This window comes from Primulina huaijiensis, chromosome 15, assembly GCF_012295235.1.
Source record: "Primulina huaijiensis isolate GDHJ02 chromosome 15, ASM1229523v2, whole genome shotgun sequence".
In the NCBI taxonomy this organism is placed as follows: Eukaryota; Viridiplantae; Streptophyta; class Magnoliopsida; order Lamiales; family Gesneriaceae; genus Primulina; species Primulina huaijiensis.
The window spans coordinates 19,751,382-19,772,397 of NC_133320.1; the positions used below are offsets into that span (position 1 = coordinate 19,751,382).

The following is a 21,016-nucleotide window of genomic DNA, read 5'->3' on the forward strand; positions in this document are numbered from 1 at the left end:
AAAAAAATTTGAATAGAGAATATAATAATGTTGTAAAAATTTTGAATACTGATTTATAGACAGAAGTCTGGAAATACATTTGTCTTAATAAATAAAAAAATATTATCTATTTATATTATGAGATATAAGCTAAAAACGAAGAAAAATTTCATCATTTTTAATATTTTGTAAGTCGCTTCAAACTAAGTAATCTAAGCAAACTGAAAACATGCATTATGTGTTTAAAATTAACAAAATATCTCAAGGAAAAAAATTAAAAATAATCATTTTTGTGGGATATATGGTTTTGTTTTATATTTTCTTTCGGTGAATAAAAAAATCACATAAAGAATCCAAACATAACATGATCAATACAAACGACATATAACACCAAAACATGTAATGCTATGTTAAAAAACTCATCTCATTGCAAGAACACAAAATGATCAAATGAAGCATATTATTTAGTAATATTTATTTAGCAGCATATATAAAACATTGAATAAATAGCTTAAAAACAGTGTTTGAAATAATTTACATACAAACATTTCTCTCAATCATGTATCTCTATTGACACATAAAGAGTTTGAAAATATCTTTATTCTAAATGGGAGAAAGAAGTTTTATATAACCTTAATATTTATTAATAATTTATTTTTATTCAATCCGACTCATCTCCCTTCATCTGCCCATTATTACCTATCATCAATATAGTAGATATTTTTCATGAATTTGACGGAAATATATAAATTTCGTAATTAAAATTAAATTTAAAAGTAAATTAAGACAATAATTAGTTTGATTGAGTTAAGTACACTATTAATGATCTTATTAAACTAACATAAAAATTACTTAAATAACATCATGAACATGACAAATTGTATAAAAAAAAGGTAAAACGGTAAGGTTACAAATGAAAATAGATAATATTTATTTAACACCATATATCGAAAATTGACTAAATAACTTAAATGTTTATACTGAAATCACCTACATACAAATATTTTCTCTGAATCACATATATTTGTTGATACATAAGTAGTCTTAAAATACCTCTATTTTAAATGGGAAGATGATGTTTTATATGACCTTAATATTTTTTAATTATTTAATTTTTTTCAATGTCACTCATCTCCATTTGTCTTCCTATTATTACTTTAATGTTCGTAATATTAATAATTTTTTAATGTATAACATTATGAGGGTGATTTTCTATTAATTTGATGTCATTGTATAAATTAAAGTAATTAAATTTAAATTTAAAAATAAAAGTAAAATTTAAATTTAAAATAAAAGTAAAATTAAAATAATAAATAACTTGATTGGGTTAAGTGCTCTATTAATAATTCTATTAAACTAACGTAGAAAATAACTTAAAGAACATCATGAACATTACACAAATTATAAAACCAAAAAAAGGTAAAATAGTAAGTTTACAAAGTAAAATAAAAATAATAATTAATTTGATTGAGTTAAGTACACTATTAATTATCATATTAAATATCATTAAAAATTACTTAAAAACCCCATGAACATGAAAAATATAAAACAAAGGAAAGGGTAAAAAAGAAAACTCACAAATGAAAGTTAAGTACACTATTAATTAACATATTAAATTAACATAAAAAATTACTTTAATAACCAAATGAAGATAACAAATTATAAAATAAATAAAAGGGTAAAAAGGTAAGCTCACAATTCAAACTCATATATTTATAATAGGTAAAGTAATAGACTCGTGCTCCTGAAAATGAGTAGCTTTAGTCTTTAGAGAGGACATTCTTGGTTGTAGGCATTATGAAATTTTGGGGTCCTCTGTAAGTTTATACAGGTTCATGAGCTTTTGCAATTAGAACACGAAAAGTATACCATCACAAATACCAAAAAAGGATAGCTTCGGAATTAAACTGATCAAATAAAATCTTGTGAAACAAAAAACATACTTGATAAAATAAAAATTAACTGAATAGGAATCAATATTGGAAACACCTCAATTTCCAGTGATGAATTGCACAAGAGTTCTTGAAATCTCCTGCTAAATGCTTCATTCACCAAAGCAACTTCATCATTGCCAACACTCTTCATAGATGGAAATTTCGAAACATCGATCTTTATTTCACCAAAGGGCTTTCTGCTGTACCAGTGATCCACACACCATGATCCCGGAAAGGCGAAAAAAGCGTCCGTCGAACCACTAGCTTTTTCATGAATGTATGGCTTTCCAGGGAAAGTTTCATGAGCTTTCATGGCCAATTTTGCAGCTTTCTGGATAAGCTCTTCGCTTAGCCCTATGTTTTCTCCAAGCTTCCCCCCCGCCATCTTTTGTGCCTTGCTTCTGTTTTTAAATCTGCTACTGGTTATTTATTTATTGCTTGCTTTCTGGTGTAAATCTTGTTTTCAGAGACAGAATGAGTTGATCAAGTTTTGGTTTATACATGAGATTAGAGTCGTGTGGAATGTGTATGCCTCATTGACTTGAGTCTTTCTTGACTTGGCTGTGGAAGGAAGACTTGGAAAGATATACGAAATCTGTGGAATTTAGAAAGTATCATAATATCATTGAAAAGTACTTTCCCCAACAATTATTTATATTTTATATTATACTATTGACAAAAAAATTAGAAAGCAGCTGCTGTATAAATTTTTTGGCATGATTTTAATGATATTTTTTAAAATGCAGTCTTCTTTAACAATTGATGTAATATTAAAATTTATGATTTAAAATAACTTCTTTATTACATATCATATTTTAATTATTGATAATATATCATAATTTTTAGAACACCTTGGCTCCAAACAAAACAAGTAACGCAACTGAATTTGGAGCATAGAAATCTGTAAAAGCTTACCCAAGTAAAAGATTAGGATTGTCTCCTTGAATGGAAAAGGGCCTGTTTTAATCAAAATGTTCCTTAACAAGCTGTTGACAAAGAAAGAATCAAGTTTCATGTGAATCTTGTCTTTCAGTTGTCACGCTTCATCTTTGCTTGAGCACATATTTATGCATCAATGGATGGGATTTTAGACATTCTTTTCCTTGTTTGAATCTCAGGTGCTTAGGAGGCCAATGACAACGAGCGAAGATGTGTCGTTCACGTGATCATGCTCTAATGCTGGGATGAGTAAAGAATCAGAGGGCTGAAAGTATATATAATGCAACATGCGCTGTAATTACAGTAAAGAATAAAAATGAAGTATAAAATCTTCAGAAATTCACCGATCTAATAACATGGTGTTGGGACTATTCTGAAAATATCTAGCTGATCTTCTAAAATGATCCCTCGGCCACTATCAGAAATCATCCTCTGAATCGCTTGAACTGGTTCCATGCTTTTGTGACATCAAATATGCTTGCAAGTTTTGAAATCTCATAGGAGACCTTGGTGTAGGTGATGATGGAGGCGATGAACGTGTGGTCATCGCCTTCTTTGTTTGCAGTTTCTTCGTGATTTCAGCACAAACTTGATCGACCATAACCAAGAAATCCTTTACAATGACAAATAATTGAAGCGGATTTGTTCCTTTGTCTTTAGAAGCTCCGGCTTGAAAATAAACCGTTGTTTTCAACACGAGCTCCATTATTCTTGTTTCTTCCTCCCTCACCACTTTAAGCTCTTCCTCACAATCCTCTAAAAACCCTTTCATTTCCTTTAAGAATCCTCCTGATTCATCCCTGCAGTGTGCCAAAAGTTGTTTGTTTTCTTCAACTTTGGAGGTAAGAATCGAACGCATGTTGATGAAGTTTTCGTAGTCTATTGTGGCTGCTTTCTTTAAATTAACAAACTCAGCACCCAAGTTTCCTACAATTGATAATCCTGCCATTAGATTCTCCCCATCTCTGTCTTCTCTTGAATTCTTGGAATCTGATTCATGATCGTAGCTGTCTCCTTTACTTTTCCTACTGATCAGATGTCGTTTACCTTCAGAACGCATAACTTGTTCTACTACAAAGTGCAAAAGAGTAGTCTTTCCATCTGAGCTTTTCACTTCGGATAATCTTCGAAGGGCACTTAAATTGAATCCCTGAGCATTTCCTCTAGCAGTTCCCGCATTCATTCGGTTGCCAGCCTTGAGAATGGCTTCAAGGAGTTTGAAGAAAATCCCTCCAGTTCTCAACTCCTTACATCCTAATTCAAGAGTCTGCAGAGACTCCTTGAGATGCAGTATATCGGAATCATAGGATGACCTGAAAAGCATGGCATTGAAACGAAGAAATGCAGATGGAACAGGTTTCAAGATGTGATATAGGAAAGACTCGGCATCAGCTAGTTTGGTGGGGTTTCCATCAAATTGAAGGATTTTGGTTATTTCATCTCTTGTCGGGCAAATCTTGGTTAGTTTTTCAAGGGTATCCGGATTCAGTCCTCGGCCATCCAATAGAGAATCTATGATTTCTTGGCGAGATATTGCTAGAGACTTGAGAACAATTGCTGTATTCTGGGATTTTCTGGGATCAAGGAGGAATATTTGAGCTGATGTTACGGTGTTAGAACCGGCTTTACTCATTGGTCCGTTACTTTTATCATCTGATTTCTGGCTGGTGGTTGTGTAACCAAAGAGTGATTCTATGAGGTCATCATCAAACCTGATAAAATTGCACAGAATCGTTTAAATTTCAATAAATATTGTTCATGTAATAATAAAGCAGAAGTACAAATCAAGAAACACTTAACCTGAAAGATCCATCATTGATTTCATTCCAGACCATTGAATGATCCACATTAGCAGTAACCTTGTCCCAGTGTAATGGTTTCAGTTTCTTTTGAACCCCTCCATTTTCTTGTTCTATGGATGAAGTTTTACCTATCACATGACTGCTCCCCGTTTCTTTTGGGGGAACTGGTGGTTTATGTTGTGCAATTTGGCCTTTTCGGTTTGCTGGTGGAGGTGGTGGCACAGGTTTTAACTTTGGTGGACCTGGTGGTACTGGTGGTGGCTTAAGGTATCCCTTTTTAGGTAGAAGTGGCAGGGGTGGCGGAGCTGGTGGCTGTGTAGGTGGCGCCAGCTGTGGTGGTGGAGGTGGTGGTGGTGGAGAGCTTGGCCTTATTCTTGGTGTTTGAGGTGGAAGTGGAGCCTGTGGCTGTGTTGGCGGGGTTGCTGGTGGAGGGATTGGCCCCATTGTTGTCGGTGGAGTTGGAAACGGCGGCTGCGTTATATTTTCATATTTTGAAACGGGGCCTGATGCATCCAATTCAGATGCTACAGGTAAACTATTCGAACTCACTCGAATTGTACTAGTCACTGTAAAATCATATCCACTTCTTGTTTCTTGAAGCAATGGGTCTTCCTGAATTGGCTCACATATATTAGCCTTATCCCCTCTACTCTCCAATCTTTTAAATTCCTCATCTAAAGGATTACACCAAACCTTTGAGAAACAGCCCGTAAAATGCCCCTCTTCAAGTCTCCGTAAATACAGCACATCCAATCCTTCTTCATCAATTATAACTCCTTTCAATGCTCTACCATGCTGCCTAAATTCTACGGACGGCAAACCAATCGTGGCCTCTCTTCGAAAACTAGAGCCCATTTTATTTTTCTCTGTTCGTTGAGTTATCATGAATCTATACACAACATAGGCTAGTATACCAGCTAGTATTAAACTAATAGCTGCTGTGATTACTACTGCTTGAACGACTGTCTTTGTAGCCATACTTATCTAAAATACTGAACTTCAGGTTTTTATCATAAATTTCTTGATGGGTTGGAACCTCAGAATTGAAATATTCTTGGCTTTCCTTGCGGTATTTAATGAAGAAATCAAATGGGAGATTAGAGTAGACGACAGAGACTCATTGACCAAAAGCATTCGATGAACACTTACATGGTCTGAGAATCAAGGATTCCCGCAAGAAAGTCGAGATTTAAGGTTCAGAACTGAAAGATTCTTGGCTTTTCATACAGGATTCTATCAAGAGAATCGAAATTTCGATACAATTAAACCTCGGTTTTGAATGATATCTAGCTTCTCCTGCAGAACTTCAATAAGAAAACCGAACCTCAGAAGTGGATGACAATCGGTTTCTCTGCAGAATTCTATCAAGAAAATCGAAAAATCTGTGTGAAAGACCAGGACTGGATAATTCTTGGCCTTTTCTTGCGGGATCCAATGAAGCAAATCAAGTGGGAATTTGGCAAAGACAACCACCTTTCAACTTTGAGCAATCGAAAATAAACATATATGAGATTTTATTGTTGTTATTATTATCATTGTCGTTGCTGTGTTTGATATAATCAAAGTTTTGTTGACAGTTTCAAAGCAGTAGTTGACGGTAGCTGGTTGGAGTCAATTTCTTAAGCTGAGAAATGACCGCTATGTCCCCTTGCCAAGGAATACTGTGATCCAGAAACTCGAGGGTCTTCCCGTAATTTAACCCAGTTTTTGAAAATACATACATATCATGTCGTTGAACTAGTAGTTGCAGTGGAAGTCAGAAGGGTGGGTTGGTCTGATTTCGTAGTCGGCCTCGGTTATCTATACGTCTTACTAAGTAAACGTTGCATAATTTATAATTATACCATATATATGCATAAAAATTGACGTAACTTTTTTTATGATTACAAAACTTGCAACCGCTTAAGCTTCGGATTAACGCAGTAACATCTAAACCACGTTAGCAAAGTAAATCGTATTAGACAAACTCAGTGCAAGTACGACAGACTCGTTTGAAAAAATGTTGATAGAGAAAATCAAACTTCTGATCAATTATGAAACATCGACTTACTCTATCAATTCAAATACATTGTAAAAAGCTAAATATTGACGTAACTTAAGATTAAGATGTGTGACAAACTTAAGAAGTCAGCAAAATAAAGCACTTCATTCCATTTGCAGCAGTTTTAATATGTCATTTTCATATATTAATTGTTTTTCAGATTTAATAATGAATCTTGTCGGTTTTTATTTCAGTTTTAAGTCACTTTTTATGTGAATGAATTATGATTTAGTACATGTTAGCTGGACAGTAGATTATTTTGGAGAAAAACTTGTGTGAGACGGTCTCACGGATCGTATTTTGTGAGATAGATATCTTATTTGGATCATCCATGAAAAAGTATTACTTTTTATTGTGAATATCGGTAGGATTGACCTGTCTCACAGATAAAGATTCGTGAGACCGTCTCACAAGAGACCTACTCTTATTTTGGATATTAGATAAGAATAATTCTCTATGTAAAAATGTTACATTGTTTCGAAAAAAAAAACATAGTAATGAATTTTATATAATATTTTATTTGAAATGGATAAGATTTTCTTTCAATTTTTTTAAATTTTATTAAATTTTACAAATAATTACATTGCAAAAAGAAAAAAGAAAAACAGTCCTAAACACATGACAGTATTATTATTAAAAAAAATGAGAAAATTTTATTGAGTTGCTGAGGGACCAAATATGATAGTTGTGACATACTAAAAATGCATTTGAGGGCTGAAAACAAAACTAGCTGGAAATATTAATAAGAATTAATAGAGCTATTGTTACCTAATAAAAAACATAAATAAATAAATAAATAAATAAAAGTTTGAAATATATAGGATGTTATTAATGACACTTTACACAATCTCAGTTTGTTATCATATTTTAGGGGTTGAGTCTACGGTATAGTTGGGTAACACTTCACTTCTGTTTTTAAATACAACATATTCGATTGATCATATGGAGAGCTTCACGTATTTTTATTATGAATTCAAATGATACCGAACATGTTTATTTTTTTTTTAATACAGATGAGTGGTACTCCAGTTATAATATAGACTGGCCTAATTTTAAGAATAAATTTAGAATGTTTATCTTAATGAAATGGTTTAAAAAAAAGTATGTAATAATAATAGTAATTTAAAATATAATCAAAGGCGAAAAATAAAATTGCTCAGATGCATTTGTTGGGTGCAAAATTGTTCTTTATGAAAGAACAATTGAATCGTGACGTACTGACGTTGTGATGTTTTACGATTTAAAATATTGAAATTGTATTATTACTGTTAGATATAAATTTTAGTAAATCGTCAGTCGCTCAATCTAACAATTAATATAAGAGGTAAGGTCACGAGTTATTTTCATGGATCGCAAAAAAATACAATTATTGAGAAAAGTGATTGTTGAGGGTGCAATATTTACTATGCTTATAGAGTTATCAAACCATGACAATTGAGTTGCTATACGGTTTGAAATATGAGAGTAATATCATGTTTTTGGTAAAACGAGGAGTACTCCGTGTTAGAGGCTTGACATTTGTTATTTTATAAACCAATCATTTTCAGTGATTGATGGCGAAGATAAGTGCAACAACTGTCCAATTTAATGTTGACTTACTATTGTAAGGACCACTAACCAAGTTTTCAGAAAATTCTTAAAGTAGTTCGCCCCGTTTGGTTGGGTATCGATCAAAATCTTACACTCTTTTTTTTTTTTCTTTTTTTCGTTCATTAAAGTGAGAAGAATTCAAGTGAATTAATTTGGTAGGTTGAAAATTATTTGGGATAGCAATTAGTGTTTACGTTCTCGAGGTATGATGATATGTTTCTTACAAATAATTTTGTCTTATAATTGAGTATATGGTATCATTAAAAGGGCGAAGGGTTAATTCCTTTCGCTGAAATAATAATTATCTCTCGTGGCGTTGTGGACATGTTTAGTCGATTTTTCAAAAGTATTTTATTAAAAAAATAATATTTAATACGGGTCACCATGTTCATGTTGTAATCCGTGAGACGTATCAATCATGCTTATATTTACAATGATAAGTAATAATTTTGGTATAAAAAGTAATATTTTTTCATAAGTGACACAAACAAAATATTCGTATCACAAAATTAATTCGTGAGACTGTCTAACAAAAATTTTATAAATAAGAAATATACAAGTATATGCTAATCTCACAAAAAAATTATTATGAACAAGAAATATACAAGTATATGGTTAACTCATTGACTTTATGCCTTCTGGTATTAGTTGGATCCCAGCTTCAAATTCTCCGTGAGATTTCTTCTTTTGTCGGAATCATATATATGAAGCTGTCATTGTTGGAGACTTGGAGTTTGTTGCCGTCATAGTTGGTTTTTAAATTAATAAAATTTAAATTTATTTAATTTAATTATTATATTATGTTTTGAAAAGAATATAATTATTCTTTAATTATATTTTTTATAACTTCGACCATATTAAATTATAAACTTTTGTTTTTCTAAATTATCTTTGATAAATTCTAAATACGATAGATTTAATTAAAAGAATATATTTCTTAATAAAACTCTAATTTTCATATCATATATGATTCTATTAAAGAAAAAAAGATAGGACAAAATAAACTTATAAATAATCGAAGATAAATGATAGGACTAACAGAGAAATATAGACGTCTCATGAAAATAATCACGAGAATTGATGATTTACTTCGAAGAGATCAAGTGATCAAACCAAAACGCATTGATGTGTTGACGTGGAGTGTGACGACACACCGATACAACACCTAATCATACTATTGATTAGTGTGTTGTTCATCAAATATAATTTTGACTTCACAAACTTTGCATACCTAATTTTAGTCATGTGGTTTCGACTACATCTAATCTACACCAGTGGATCGGGTTCTCCGCTGATAGTTTCATGCTATGAGCTCAGGACTTGGAACGTGGTCTGAGACGATGGTTTTTATGTTGATTTACACAAGTGAAAGGTGTGTTGAAATATCATACAAGTGACTTGAATTTTTGTGGTGTCCCTTATCTGTGTGTGCCACACACTCACGCCGATGAAGGGGGTGTATCCAAATGTTGAATCATCGATGTAAAAACATGTACAAGCTCTAAGCTACGACTATTTCCTTCACATGTGGTGTCGTCGCCACGAGATGAAACAAAAATGGTTGCCAAAATTGAATCTTTAGGAAATCGTTCAATTTGTGCTCTGCACTTTCGGGTGCTTGGGAAGTGGTCGTGGTGATATGGACTTCGGTGGCAGCTGAAGCTCACCACGGCCGAGAGTTGAAGGAGAAGACGTCACAGAAGGAGGTGTCGACGAACACAAGTCATCACGTGTTTTCCTCTTCCGTGAACCTTTCCTTTGGCTGTTTTCGTCGCCTCTTAGTATAAAATCTGTCAATCTCTTAACATCAGATAGCTTTACTGGTTTCACCAGAAACTCTTCAGCTCCTTCCTCTAAACACCTGTTTTATCGGTCGGGTGAGTAAATGCAGACAAGCGTGGTTATAATCGAATAATGTTGCTGAAATATAGAGTGGAATGATCTTTATAATGAATTTTTCCAAAGAACATGAGTTGAAAAATTCCAATGTTACCTCAAATGATGCAGTCTTCAGAAAAAATTACTACTGTGGATTCTTAATAAGTAAATTATAAACCGGAAATGTCATGATTTCGATTGATCATAATCACGGCTCGTATGTATTCAAACATAATCAAAATCTCTAATAAAAAATCCTGAACACCGTAGCAGCTAGTAAGCAATATAATGCAAGGAGACACAAGATATTACCTATCGATGCGGGTCAATATGTTCTCAGAAGACATGATCACCACCGGTATTTCTCGCAATTTGGAGGAACCCTGATCGAATCAGGAAAGGAATAAAAAGTTACCAGTTTTCATTCGAAAAGCAAAGAATCGCAGCTTGAATCCAAGAAGATCTCCAAATCTTGTTTAATTAACAGGAAAACCAACCTTGATTCTCTTAAGAAGCTCGTATCCTGTCATCCCAGGCATGGAGTAGTCTGTCATAATAAGATTCACCTTCATTCCCTGCATTCAAATTCTTGTATTTGTATCATTCAAACCACAAACAACACTCGTGATGTAAGCAACAATTCTGATCACCAGAGCCCCGCCAACTTAAATCTATAAAATTTCATTCCTGATTTGTTGCAATATTTTATATCACCAAACAAAACCAGCGGTCTTAAAACTTGTGCATCAACGGATATCAAACCCTTTTTCCATTTAACGAAAAACACCTAAACTTAATACAGGCGCAAAATAAAACTTTGTTCTTTCGATTTTTCATCCGTCTAAACACTAACACGATCAACTTTCAGATTTCAGCTGACACCAATAACAGGGAGAAAAATGATAAAAGTTCTTACATCAAATTCAACAGAGCTTCGGTCTCCATCCAACCCCAAATACTGCAGAGCCCTCCTCCCACTTTCTACAGCAGTCACTGCAAATCTCACAAATCAAATAAAATCTCAACAAACCCACCAACATAAACATTTCAGCAAACACATAGAAAACAGAACAAAGAAACAAATCGCCAGAATCCCCTAAACCCAGCAAACAGCTCTATAGTCAAAAAAAGATCTCACACCTTTACAGCAAGAAATTTTCAGCAACCTCTCAATGACCTTCCTATCCACGACGCTATCATCCACAGCAAGAACATGCAATTCTTGAGCATCAATCGAAGAACAATCCCCACCCAAGTCTCTCATCGCCATTTGACTCTATCGGGTCAGCTCCAAAAAAAATGCTCAATTCCAAATCCTGGACTAACTTTTCCCATTTCGGGGAGCATTAAGGGATATATAGGGTCGGTTGGGATCTGGGTTATTGTGTAAGATCACAGAGAGAGAAAAGGAAATCTAGTTTAGGGAAGAGGAAAGGTTAAAAGCTGGGACAGAGCGATCTTTTCAAATCTACTCCCCATTGTATCCGACTTGTCGCTTTACCTGACTTTGCCATTATATTTCTTGATTATTCGATTCGATTATTAATGTAGGAGACAATGATGTCCTGTTGCTAGCATGTGCTTTTTTCAAACCAAAATATATTCAATCGTTCTACTAATAATAATAATCTTATTACAATACAAAATACATAGAAAAATTACAAATTAGAGTAAAATGGATATAACCTGGTTAGGTACATAAAATGAAGATTGTCCCACTCCCAATAAAAGAGCTCGAACTCGAGCTCGAGTTCGAATTCGAGTTCATACATTTATCTTATCAATACGTCCTGATCCAAGTAGTAAAAATCTTTATATATCATGTCCTACAAATTAATGTTGTTAAACTCGTAACCTATCTTATTGTGCAGAAATATACAAGGAAAATAACATCATAGTATAATGCATGATGTTCACCTTCACCACAAAATGTGTGTCATGCATAGGGGTGCAACGTCGACTCAAGCTCGGTCAAAACTCGAGCACAAACATATAATCGAATCGAGCTCGAACATATGATTTGTCGGTTAACTACTCAATTACAATTATATATATATAATTAAAATAGAATGGAGTTACTCGAGCATTGAACTGATAGGTACTATGATATTGAGCAACTTGTCGATGTTTTTTGTTGGCAAATTACATATTGTTTAACTTAGGAGTCAAGTGATGTTTTCTGGGAATTGACAGTTCATGTATGCTTTTCCTTGATATAATATAATATAATATAATATAATATAATGTCCCCTCTCCCCTAGCTAGACCAGGTAAACAAAGGCTGAGTCAAAATCAAAAGAGGAAACAATATCGCTACACCGTTTACGTCCTTATATTATCTTTATATTAATTCGATCACGTGAAAATTTATGGAGGAGCATTTTCTTCGCATATTATTTTGTAATATAAATTAATCAATCATGTGAAAATTTAAAAATACTACGTTATTTTTAATTACTCAGAGCTGTGCTAAGTAGTTTTCGGAAACACCTCCAAGCTCATTTATGCATTAATATATATTTTTTTAAAAAATATTATTTTCAAATATAACAAAAAATAATTCGTCTATATGTTTATATAATATCAAATAGTACGGTAAGTAGAGCGAGATAGATAGGGTAGTGTAGGTAATTCACAGAATCTAATAAGTAGATTCGGGCCCACTTTACCTATTCCAAAAAAAAAAGATTTGAACAATCACCCTCCATTTGCGTGAATACTCGTCAGTCATATCTGGGATTGGATTGGATTGGATTGGATCACAAATTTGACCCCTCTTCCCGCTAATCCCCAAAAATATTACAAAATAATAATAAATTGGGACATTTTCTCTATTTCTTCCGTATTTCACGATGAAAGACTCGATTATTATATATGATAAATCTTAGGCAAAAACTTGTATGAGACGGTCTCACGGGTCGTATTTGTGAGACGGATCTTTTATTTGGGTCATCCATGAAAAAATATTACTTTTTATGCTAAGAGTATTACTTTTTATTGTGAATATGGTTAGGGTTGACCCGTCTCACAGATTAAGATCCGTGAGACGGTCTCATATGAGACCCACTCTAAATCTTACATATACAAGAAAAAATACAGAGAAACACAAAAAAATTTGGAAGATGATTTTATTGATTTTTATCCATGAAATGGATTTTTTGTTTGAGTTATCAATAAAAAAAATATTATTTATTATTGTACATATAAACATAATTGACCGTCTCACAAAAAAACTTATTAATAATGAAATACATAACAATTAAATATATCATAAAAATATAGTAATTAAAAGTATAGAACATCACGATAATTGAATTGGATAATATTAATTTTCAAAATAGTACAAATATAATTTCGAGAATTTCTATTTGAAATCTCTCTTTCTACTTCACCAAGTCATTTCTAATCAATACTTATAGTCATTTGTGGTGTTCTAAAATACGCCACTTAGGATTGCTTAAGCATTGCCTCGTGAGCTGTCTTTTTCTTTTCGGTTGTCGCTGCTTTCTCAGATGTACGTTTGCGCGCAAATGCTGCTTGCATCTCGGTCTCACCTACAAGACATGATTATAGATAGAAGTTGCAGAATGAAAAAGCAGTAAAATATGAGATAAGAGCAAAAGAAGAATACCAGGTTGAGCACCCGAGCCAACCATTTCATCAATCACCCTGTTAATGGAGTCCTCAGCCCCGGGCACTCAACTCATATGTTACAAAATTTTCTTCCTCCAGGAGAACAGAGGAAGAGAATTTTCGTTCCCCCACCAGCTCATGACTCATGGTGTAGGGTTCTTCAAATTTGTATCCACGAGGAAGCTCGGGTTGGGTAGGGAGATTGGGTAGGAAGCTGGTTAGACAGGGAGGATGGGAAGGAAGGATTATAAAAAAAATTTACATTTCCATCCCTTCTTCTCGTCATCAAAGAATCGACTCTTTAACCGAGCAGAAAGGGAAAAAGCGTTGTCACTAAAGCGACAAATGAAGAAGTAGAAGAGAATGAGATTATTGATAAGAAGATTATGCATTTTAAAAAGAACAAAGACGGAAGCCATGATATGGAAAGAATTGGGGTGAAATTGGTTTATAGGGACTCCAAGGAAGTGAGCCACCTCGATATAGAAGGAAGGGATAGGAAACCTAAGACCATTACGTATCTGGTCCTTGAAGAAATTATAAAAACCCTTCGGTGGATTATCTGCCCTATCAGAAGGGCTGGGAATAAGAATAGAAAAAGAAGAGGGGATATATCCTATGGTTCTAAAATCCTCTTCAGCACCGGGACGGAGAGTACTTGCCATGGTAGAAAACCAAGGAGCACTCGGGGCCTCAATGAAGGGCGGGCTGGAAACTAGGGCTTTGCCCTTCCCATTTTTGGATGTTCGGGAGGGGCCTGCAGCAGAAGGCTTAACCCCGGGTTTTTTCGATTTTTTGGGAGGGATAGTCAAGGATATTTTGGTGGGAGGGGAAAGAGAAGAATCGGAGCAAACCGCCGTTGATTCATACTCCGATGAACCTTGCGCATTCGCCCATGAGGTGGATGAGGTGAAGTTCGACATTTTGAAGAAAAATGAAGGGACGGAAATGACTTACAGTTGGTTTTGAAGGGCTGAAGTCGGCGGGAGTAATCACCAGAGTTGGAATGTTAGTATGTCGGAGTTGCGAGAAGATTGCAGAGAAAATGCGAGATTGCAAAAGTGGAAAATGAAGAGGGTGCATTATTATATATAGACGGAGGTGAGTGATTTCCACCATTGATCTAAATCAAATCGGACGGATAATAGCCATCTTGGAAGTTGTGCGGGTATATGAAAGGTCGTGCACGGATATCGAGACGTGTCAGACTAATCATATTCTCGGAATAAGGAACGTTTCGGTTCGTTAAAATTCTGGGACATACGTCATCATGACATCATTCAAACTACCCGAGAATACTAAACGACAAAAATATTCAAATTCCAGGAGACACGAGACTACGACATCTTATTCACAGTCCGCGAGACATGAAACCCCGGCATCTTATTCATAGCCAGGGAGATATGAGGCCCCGACACTCTATTCTAAGATCGGGAGACATGAGACCTCGACATCTTATCTCATATCCAAGAAGCATGAATCTCTGGCGCTTTTACTAGAATTGATTGATTATCTTTCTATTGGAAGTCCAAGCATGACTGATCGGGACAGCGAGTAAGACTCTAGCCTGACTATGTTTAATATGGGTTGTAATACCCCTATAAAGAGCTAGTAAATTAAATGAATAACCCAAATCAGGGTCACTCTGTAGGAAGCGTTTTTCAGGAGCGGGGCAGGCGGATGCATGAGACATTTTTCCCCAGGCTACCAGGCGCCTGGGCTTTTATGCAAGTTCCCGGGAAGCTTTATACTCGGAGTACCTCGAGAAGCACACCTCACTCGAGTGTATCAGTATGAGTCATCTTATTCTTGGCAATCATTACTGTCAGAAACACAGGGGTTGACGTGTCAGAATAACTTGTCAGAACAGGGTATGGGCAACCATATTAATATAATTAGCAGGTAAGCACTGAAAACAAGGTAATCATGAGATTTCCTCCTATAAATAACAGCTATGTATTTCATTTACGGGATTCTGGAATTTTGTATCTTCGAGCACTCACATATATCCTCACATATATTACTCTTTTCTTTCATCTTCAACCGACTGACTTAAGCATCGAAGTGGTCATGCCGGACACCCCTCCTGCGCCCATTCACGAGTTCATCTTCTTGTTCGCAGGTCAATTTTGCAACCATATCTCTTGCTCAGTTTCCTTAAATATAACTTTCATCATCATCTGGTGTATTGTCCCGACCCAGCTTACTCGATTCACTCGGATATCATTAGCAAGTTTTTGCTTGAAGGTGTTTGCTCTTTTAGTTAAGGTGCTTCGTCTTGTTGATGGGGATAAGAAGCCATCAATGAGTTTTTGTATGGTGAATTACTTAGAGTGATAGATGAGATTAAAGTGATATTAAAAAATCAAGAGCTTCATTATCGTCCGATTATTGATATTATGGAGAAAAGTCATAATCGGCTTAGTAGTCCACTACATTGGGTTGCCTACCTCTTGAACCCTTATTACTCCACTCGTACATTGGAAGTGAAGAAGTGGTCACGAATGGATTTTTCATTTGTGTTGAATCATTCTTCCTCGATGATATTTTTTTTGATATCCTAATCTAAGAGGTGAGGAAGACTCGAACTTAAGTCAATACATGGAGAATTTCGGTGAGACCATTGGACCAAGCCCTCTGTCTCCCCATGATATTGATAGTCAAAGTGAGATAGTAAATGTGGGGTTGTTGAAGTATATCAACAAAAATGGTGGATTTGGAAGAGCATTGGCTAAGGCAGGATGCGAAAAAAAAAAAATGAGAAATATGATTTTGGTAAGAACTAATTGTATTTTGTAATTTTTTGTTGCTTGTTTTTTGATTTGCTAATTGTTATTAACTTATTGTTTCATTTGTTTATTTAGTTGGATGGTGACATCTTTATGAAAATGTTGTACCTAAATTGCAAAAAATGGCTAAAATTTCTTTATTTTACTACAAGAGTACTTTAATTTTGAGGGGGGTAAATACTTAATTATTTATAGTGTACTTGATATTAAAATTTTAAATATGTATTCAATATTGATATTTTTTTAATGTAGATCCGTATAAAGAAAAGAAATAGACTAGATATCGAAATATTGAACAATTTAGTTTATGTTTAATTCAGTGTCAAGATCATCAAGAAGAAGAGAGACAAGAAGAAAAAAAAAATAGATGTATTATTTGTTACTGAAGCAACTATGATACAATGATAGATTGTTGATGATGGAGATGAAGATGTTGTTACAAATATTAAAGATATATAAGGAACTTCATGAAGAAGAATTTGTGTCAGATGAAGTTGAGGAAGATATTATAGATTTTGGAAGTGCTGGAAAAATACAGATATGAACAAGAATAATTATATGGTTAAGCTTAATATCTATATTAAAATGATGAAAAAGTTCAAATCTCACGACATGAAGTTTGTAATAAACATATGATGGTGGTTGACTGATATATAAATTTTATTAATATCTATTTATTAGTTTATTATTTCATTCAAAAACATAATAATTATACATAAAAATTATATTTTATGAATGTCCTAAGATATTTATATGTATAAAAAAAAACGCCGACCCTATCTATGTTTCTATGATGGCCCAAGAACACGCTTATTCTTCAGCCGTAGAGAGACTTTTGAATTGCGAGGTACCATTACGAGCTCAATATATACGAGTGTTATTCCGTTAAATAACTCGAATTTCAAATCATTCACTTGCTTTAACTACTCATACTATGGACGTGGGAGCATCAACTCCTAGCCGCCTCTAAGTGCCTAGATGCTAGGCAATAGGTGGTCGTTCACTTACCATCTACTGTCTTTTAGAACTCTGAAAAATATTTTACTAAAGTAAACTAAGTATTTTTTGCATACAATACAAAACTCGTATTTTATCTTATCAACTTCGAATTTAGTACAAGAGAAATATTCTTATCAGTTTATTATATCAAATATCTATTTGTGAATGCAATAATATATTTAAATATATATTTTATGTTTAGCTAATTTATAATATTACACAAAAACCCTCGTTAAATCGTCTTATAAGTCAATTTTATGAGACATATATCTTATTTAACTTGACTCATGAAACAATAATATATTTTCTATAAAAAATATTGTTTTTCGTTGTAAGTATATATTAGCTCGACCGTGTCACATATATAGATATGTGAGACCATCTTACATGTCTTACATGAAACATACTCATATTATTATCCGTATACTATATCATATATCTATTTTGCTTCAACCATTTAATAACACATTTTTACTGTAAATAATAGAGTGAAAAATCAAATTTTTATGTGTTAAGATTATCATAAATTTCTTATAAGAAATAAAAATTATAAGTATGATCGAGCAAAAAATATTAAAAAGCAAATTCATGCATATATCTACATATATTATAATAATTATTATTATAATAATAGTAATAATTATAATGATGATAATGATGATGATGATAATAAAATAAGGAGTTGAGTATATTTTTCAAATCTGGACAAATCTTTTCTTGAATAAACAACGAAAAGCTGCCTTTATTTTATCATGGATAAGTTGGTGAAAAATCTTCAATCAAAATATTTCTTTGGGTTCACTCCTTATCCACAAAATTGTGGTACTATGTCATACAAAATGTGGTACACTTCATATAGAAATGTGGTACTAAAAAAATACGAAGAGACTAAACACAAAAAAATCGACAGCTGGAAATTGAATGCAAATTTCTCGTTTTATTAAATGAAATTAATAATTCTCTGCCTTTATTTTATTAAATGAAATTAATAATTTAATTTGGGGCGGACAATCGTCCCATGTGGAAACATCAGTCACATTCACAATCAGTATTTATTGGTGTGTCATTTTCCCATGTCTCCAAAAAAGATATTAATCAATACTTTATTATTTACTTTCCTATAATCAATCTACATCGATGATTTCTATACTTCAATTGCTTTTGTGATACCTGTCTTATTTCACAAAAACTACGATGATATAGTTTTAATTTCGTGAAATATATCTCTTGTTTAGTTTGATTTATAAAAAATATGTTTTTTATGATTATTATTTTTCATTTCAAATATAAATCAAATTGATCCGTCTTATTAATATAGATTCGTGAAACCTAATAAGGTAACCATGATTTTTTGTTAGAATTGACTAAATTAAATAAAAATAGACTTTTTTATCGTAAAATAAATAATCAATAAAAAAATTAGTGTGTCAATATATGTAAATCATATATTATAATGGAGAATTTCAACTCGATACACTAACGAATATGTTAAAACGAAAAAAAAGTAAGTCTCTTTTGAGACGGTCTCACATATATTTATTCGCGAGATCGATAAACTCTATTCATATTTACAATAAAAAGTATTATTTTTTGCATAAAAATTAATAGTTTTTCCTGAGTGACCTAAATAGAATGTTCGTCTCACAAAATTGACTCGTGAATTTTCATGGAAAAAAATATACATGACATAAGTTGAGATATAATAATTTTATTTGTATTTTCATCAAGCTTGTTTATAAAAATGGTAGAAATATAAATAAAATTGAGATGAAAATATTTATTTAATTCAAAATATTAATTTACGTTATTGAATAATTCTGGTCCTTCAATTCTATATATACATCACGCATGAATTCTCAAAGAACGCGGTCTAAAGTAGGGGTGGGCAATCGGATCGGGTTTTTCGGGTTCCACTTGACCCGAACCCGATCGGGTGCAATTTTCGGGTAAAATCGGGTAATTATTATTACCCGAATTACTCGATCGGGTACCCAATTGTTTTTAAAAATAAAAAAAACATATGGGCTTCTAATTGGATCGGTCCAGTTTAATAAATTGGAAACACATTTTGCAAAAAAAAAACATATGGGCTATATGTTTGTTTATAACATTCCAGATGATAATTGGACGAGTTCATTTTTTTTTTAATAAATTTACATCTTTATGCAGGTGATGAAACATTCCAGATGATAGTTTGAAAGTCAAACAAGAAGTTAATTCTGATTTTTTTGGTGAAGATCTAAGTTGGATTTCAAGATTAGACTTGTTAATTTCTAGGGGTGTCAAAATGCGACACGACCCGTCAACCCGACACGACCCAACACGAAAAAAATCAGGTTCGGGTTGGGGTTTTTCGGGTTCGGGTTGGGTGGATTCGGGTTAGTGCCATGTTAGACGGGTTTCGGGTTGGGTCGCGGGTTGACCCGCGAACATTTTTTTTTGAAAATATTACCTATATTTTTATATATTGTATGTTTGAACAAAATTTATTGTATATTTATATGATAAATTTTCATAATTTAATATTTATTTTGCATATTTTTATTTTTTTAACAATTTTTTATTTGATTTAGTAAATATACTTTTAATTTTCTACGATTAAACTTTCAAATTTAAATCGAAAATTTTGTTATTATGTGTTAAATTAAAATATTATTATTATTTTTTTGAATTTTTTTCATTAATTTTTTTAAAAAAATTTTAAAAAAATAAATAAAATTCGGGTTACGCGGGTTAGACGGGTTGAGTCGGGTTATACGGGTTCGGGTTGGGGGTTTTCGGGTTGCTTCGGGTTCGGGTTGGGTTCGGGTTGAAAAAAAAAATTTCGCGGGTTGACCTGAAACCCGACCCAACCCACCCGANGGTTTTCGGGTTGCTTCGGGTTCGGGTTGAAAAAAAAAATTTCGCGGGTCGGGTTTGACACCCCTATTAATTTCTTATATATGCATCTAAATAGTTTATGCTCGATTTTTTTGTGTTTAACTTTTGTAGACATTCACGAGACAATATTATTTTGATAAGCCTATTTTCTCGTCACATATGATTTGATAGGCACAAAATGATAAAATGTTATTTTGTCAAAAAAAAAACCCGAACCCGACCTTATCGGGTACCCGAAAAGGCGGGTATTGTCCAGAATCGGATCGGGTCCGGGTAATGAAACTACTACTCGAAAAAATCGGGTATCCGATCTGAACTACCCGAAACCCGAAAAACCCGACCCGTGCCCACCCCTAGTCATAAGTCCATAACCTAGCAATAAATAATTAAAGATGGGTTATTAAACAAAAGGTCATAAAAACAAAATTATATATAAAAAATGATTATAGAAAATGGGCAACTTAATTAAAGCCCACAAATTATTAGGTCTAAAAAATAGAGAGTAGTCCAAGCTGAAACCAAGATAATTTATTATTTTTATGAGACATTACC

The 21,016-nt window shown here is 33.2% G+C and overlaps 3 protein-coding genes and 1 long non-coding RNA gene across 4 annotated transcripts in view; 1 reads left to right on the top strand and 3 right to left on the bottom strand.

Moving 5' to 3' along the window:
- Positions 1 to 2,476, bottom strand: part of LOC140958345 (protein EDS1B-like) — a 7,407-nt gene extending 4,931 nt beyond the window's left edge. Inside the window, exon 1 of the mRNA XM_073415761.1 lies at positions 1,969 to 2,476. Coding sequence (XP_073271862.1) covers positions 1,969 to 2,298 — 330 coding nt within the window. The 5' untranslated portion in view covers positions 2,299 to 2,476. The remainder of the gene's footprint in view (positions 1 to 1,968) is intronic.
- Positions 1 to 3,217, top strand: part of LOC140958347 (uncharacterized) — a 6,391-nt gene extending 3,174 nt beyond the window's left edge. The window contains exon 3 of the long non-coding RNA XR_012171769.1: positions 3,032 to 3,217. This is a non-coding gene — a long non-coding RNA (uncharacterized lncRNA). The remainder of the gene's footprint in view (positions 1 to 3,031) is intronic.
- Positions 3,061 to 5,660, bottom strand: LOC140958344 (formin-like protein 8). Its single transcript, XM_073415760.1, has 2 exons — positions 4,653 to 5,660; positions 3,061 to 4,564 (listed from the first exon to the last, which is right to left on the bottom strand). The coding sequence occupies exons 1-2, from the start codon at positions 5,630 to 5,632 to the stop codon at positions 3,271 to 3,273; spliced, it is 2,274 nt and encodes a 757-aa protein (XP_073271861.1). The 5' UTR covers positions 5,633 to 5,660; the 3' UTR covers positions 3,061 to 3,270.
- A 4,082-nt stretch (positions 5,661 to 9,742) lies between these two features.
- LOC140958294 (two-component response regulator ARR5-like) lies at positions 9,743 to 11,662 on the bottom strand. Its single transcript, XM_073415688.1, has 5 exons — positions 11,304 to 11,662; positions 11,080 to 11,156; positions 10,661 to 10,738; positions 10,476 to 10,546; positions 9,743 to 10,146 (listed from the first exon to the last, which is right to left on the bottom strand). The coding sequence occupies exons 1-5, from the start codon at positions 11,431 to 11,433 to the stop codon at positions 9,876 to 9,878; spliced, it is 627 nt and encodes a 208-aa protein (XP_073271789.1). The 5' UTR covers positions 11,434 to 11,662; the 3' UTR covers positions 9,743 to 9,875.
- Positions 11,663 to 21,016: the final 9,354 nt, after the last annotated feature.

Excerpts from the sequence above, each read along its gene's own strand:
- LOC140958344 (XM_073415760.1), bottom strand. The coding sequence starts at position 5,632 with ATGGCTACAAAGACAGTCGTTCAAGCAGTAGTAATCACAGCAGCTATT. Across the intron at positions 4,565-4,652 it reads ATCAATGATGGATCTTTCAG|GTTTGATGATGACCTCATAG; the intron begins GTTAAGTGTTTC and ends CAATTTTATCAG.
- LOC140958294 (XM_073415688.1), bottom strand. The coding sequence starts at position 11,433 with ATGGCGATGAGAGACTTGGGTGGGGATTGTTCTTCGATTGATGCTCAA. Across the intron at positions 10,547-10,660 it reads AGCTTCTTAAGAGAATCAAG|GGTTCCTCCAAATTGCGAGA; the intron begins GTTGGTTTTCCT and ends TGATTCGATCAG. Across the intron at positions 10,147-10,475 it reads ATATTGACCCGCATCGATAG|GTGTTTAGAGGAAGGAGCTG; the intron begins GTAATATCTTGT and ends CCGATAAAACAG.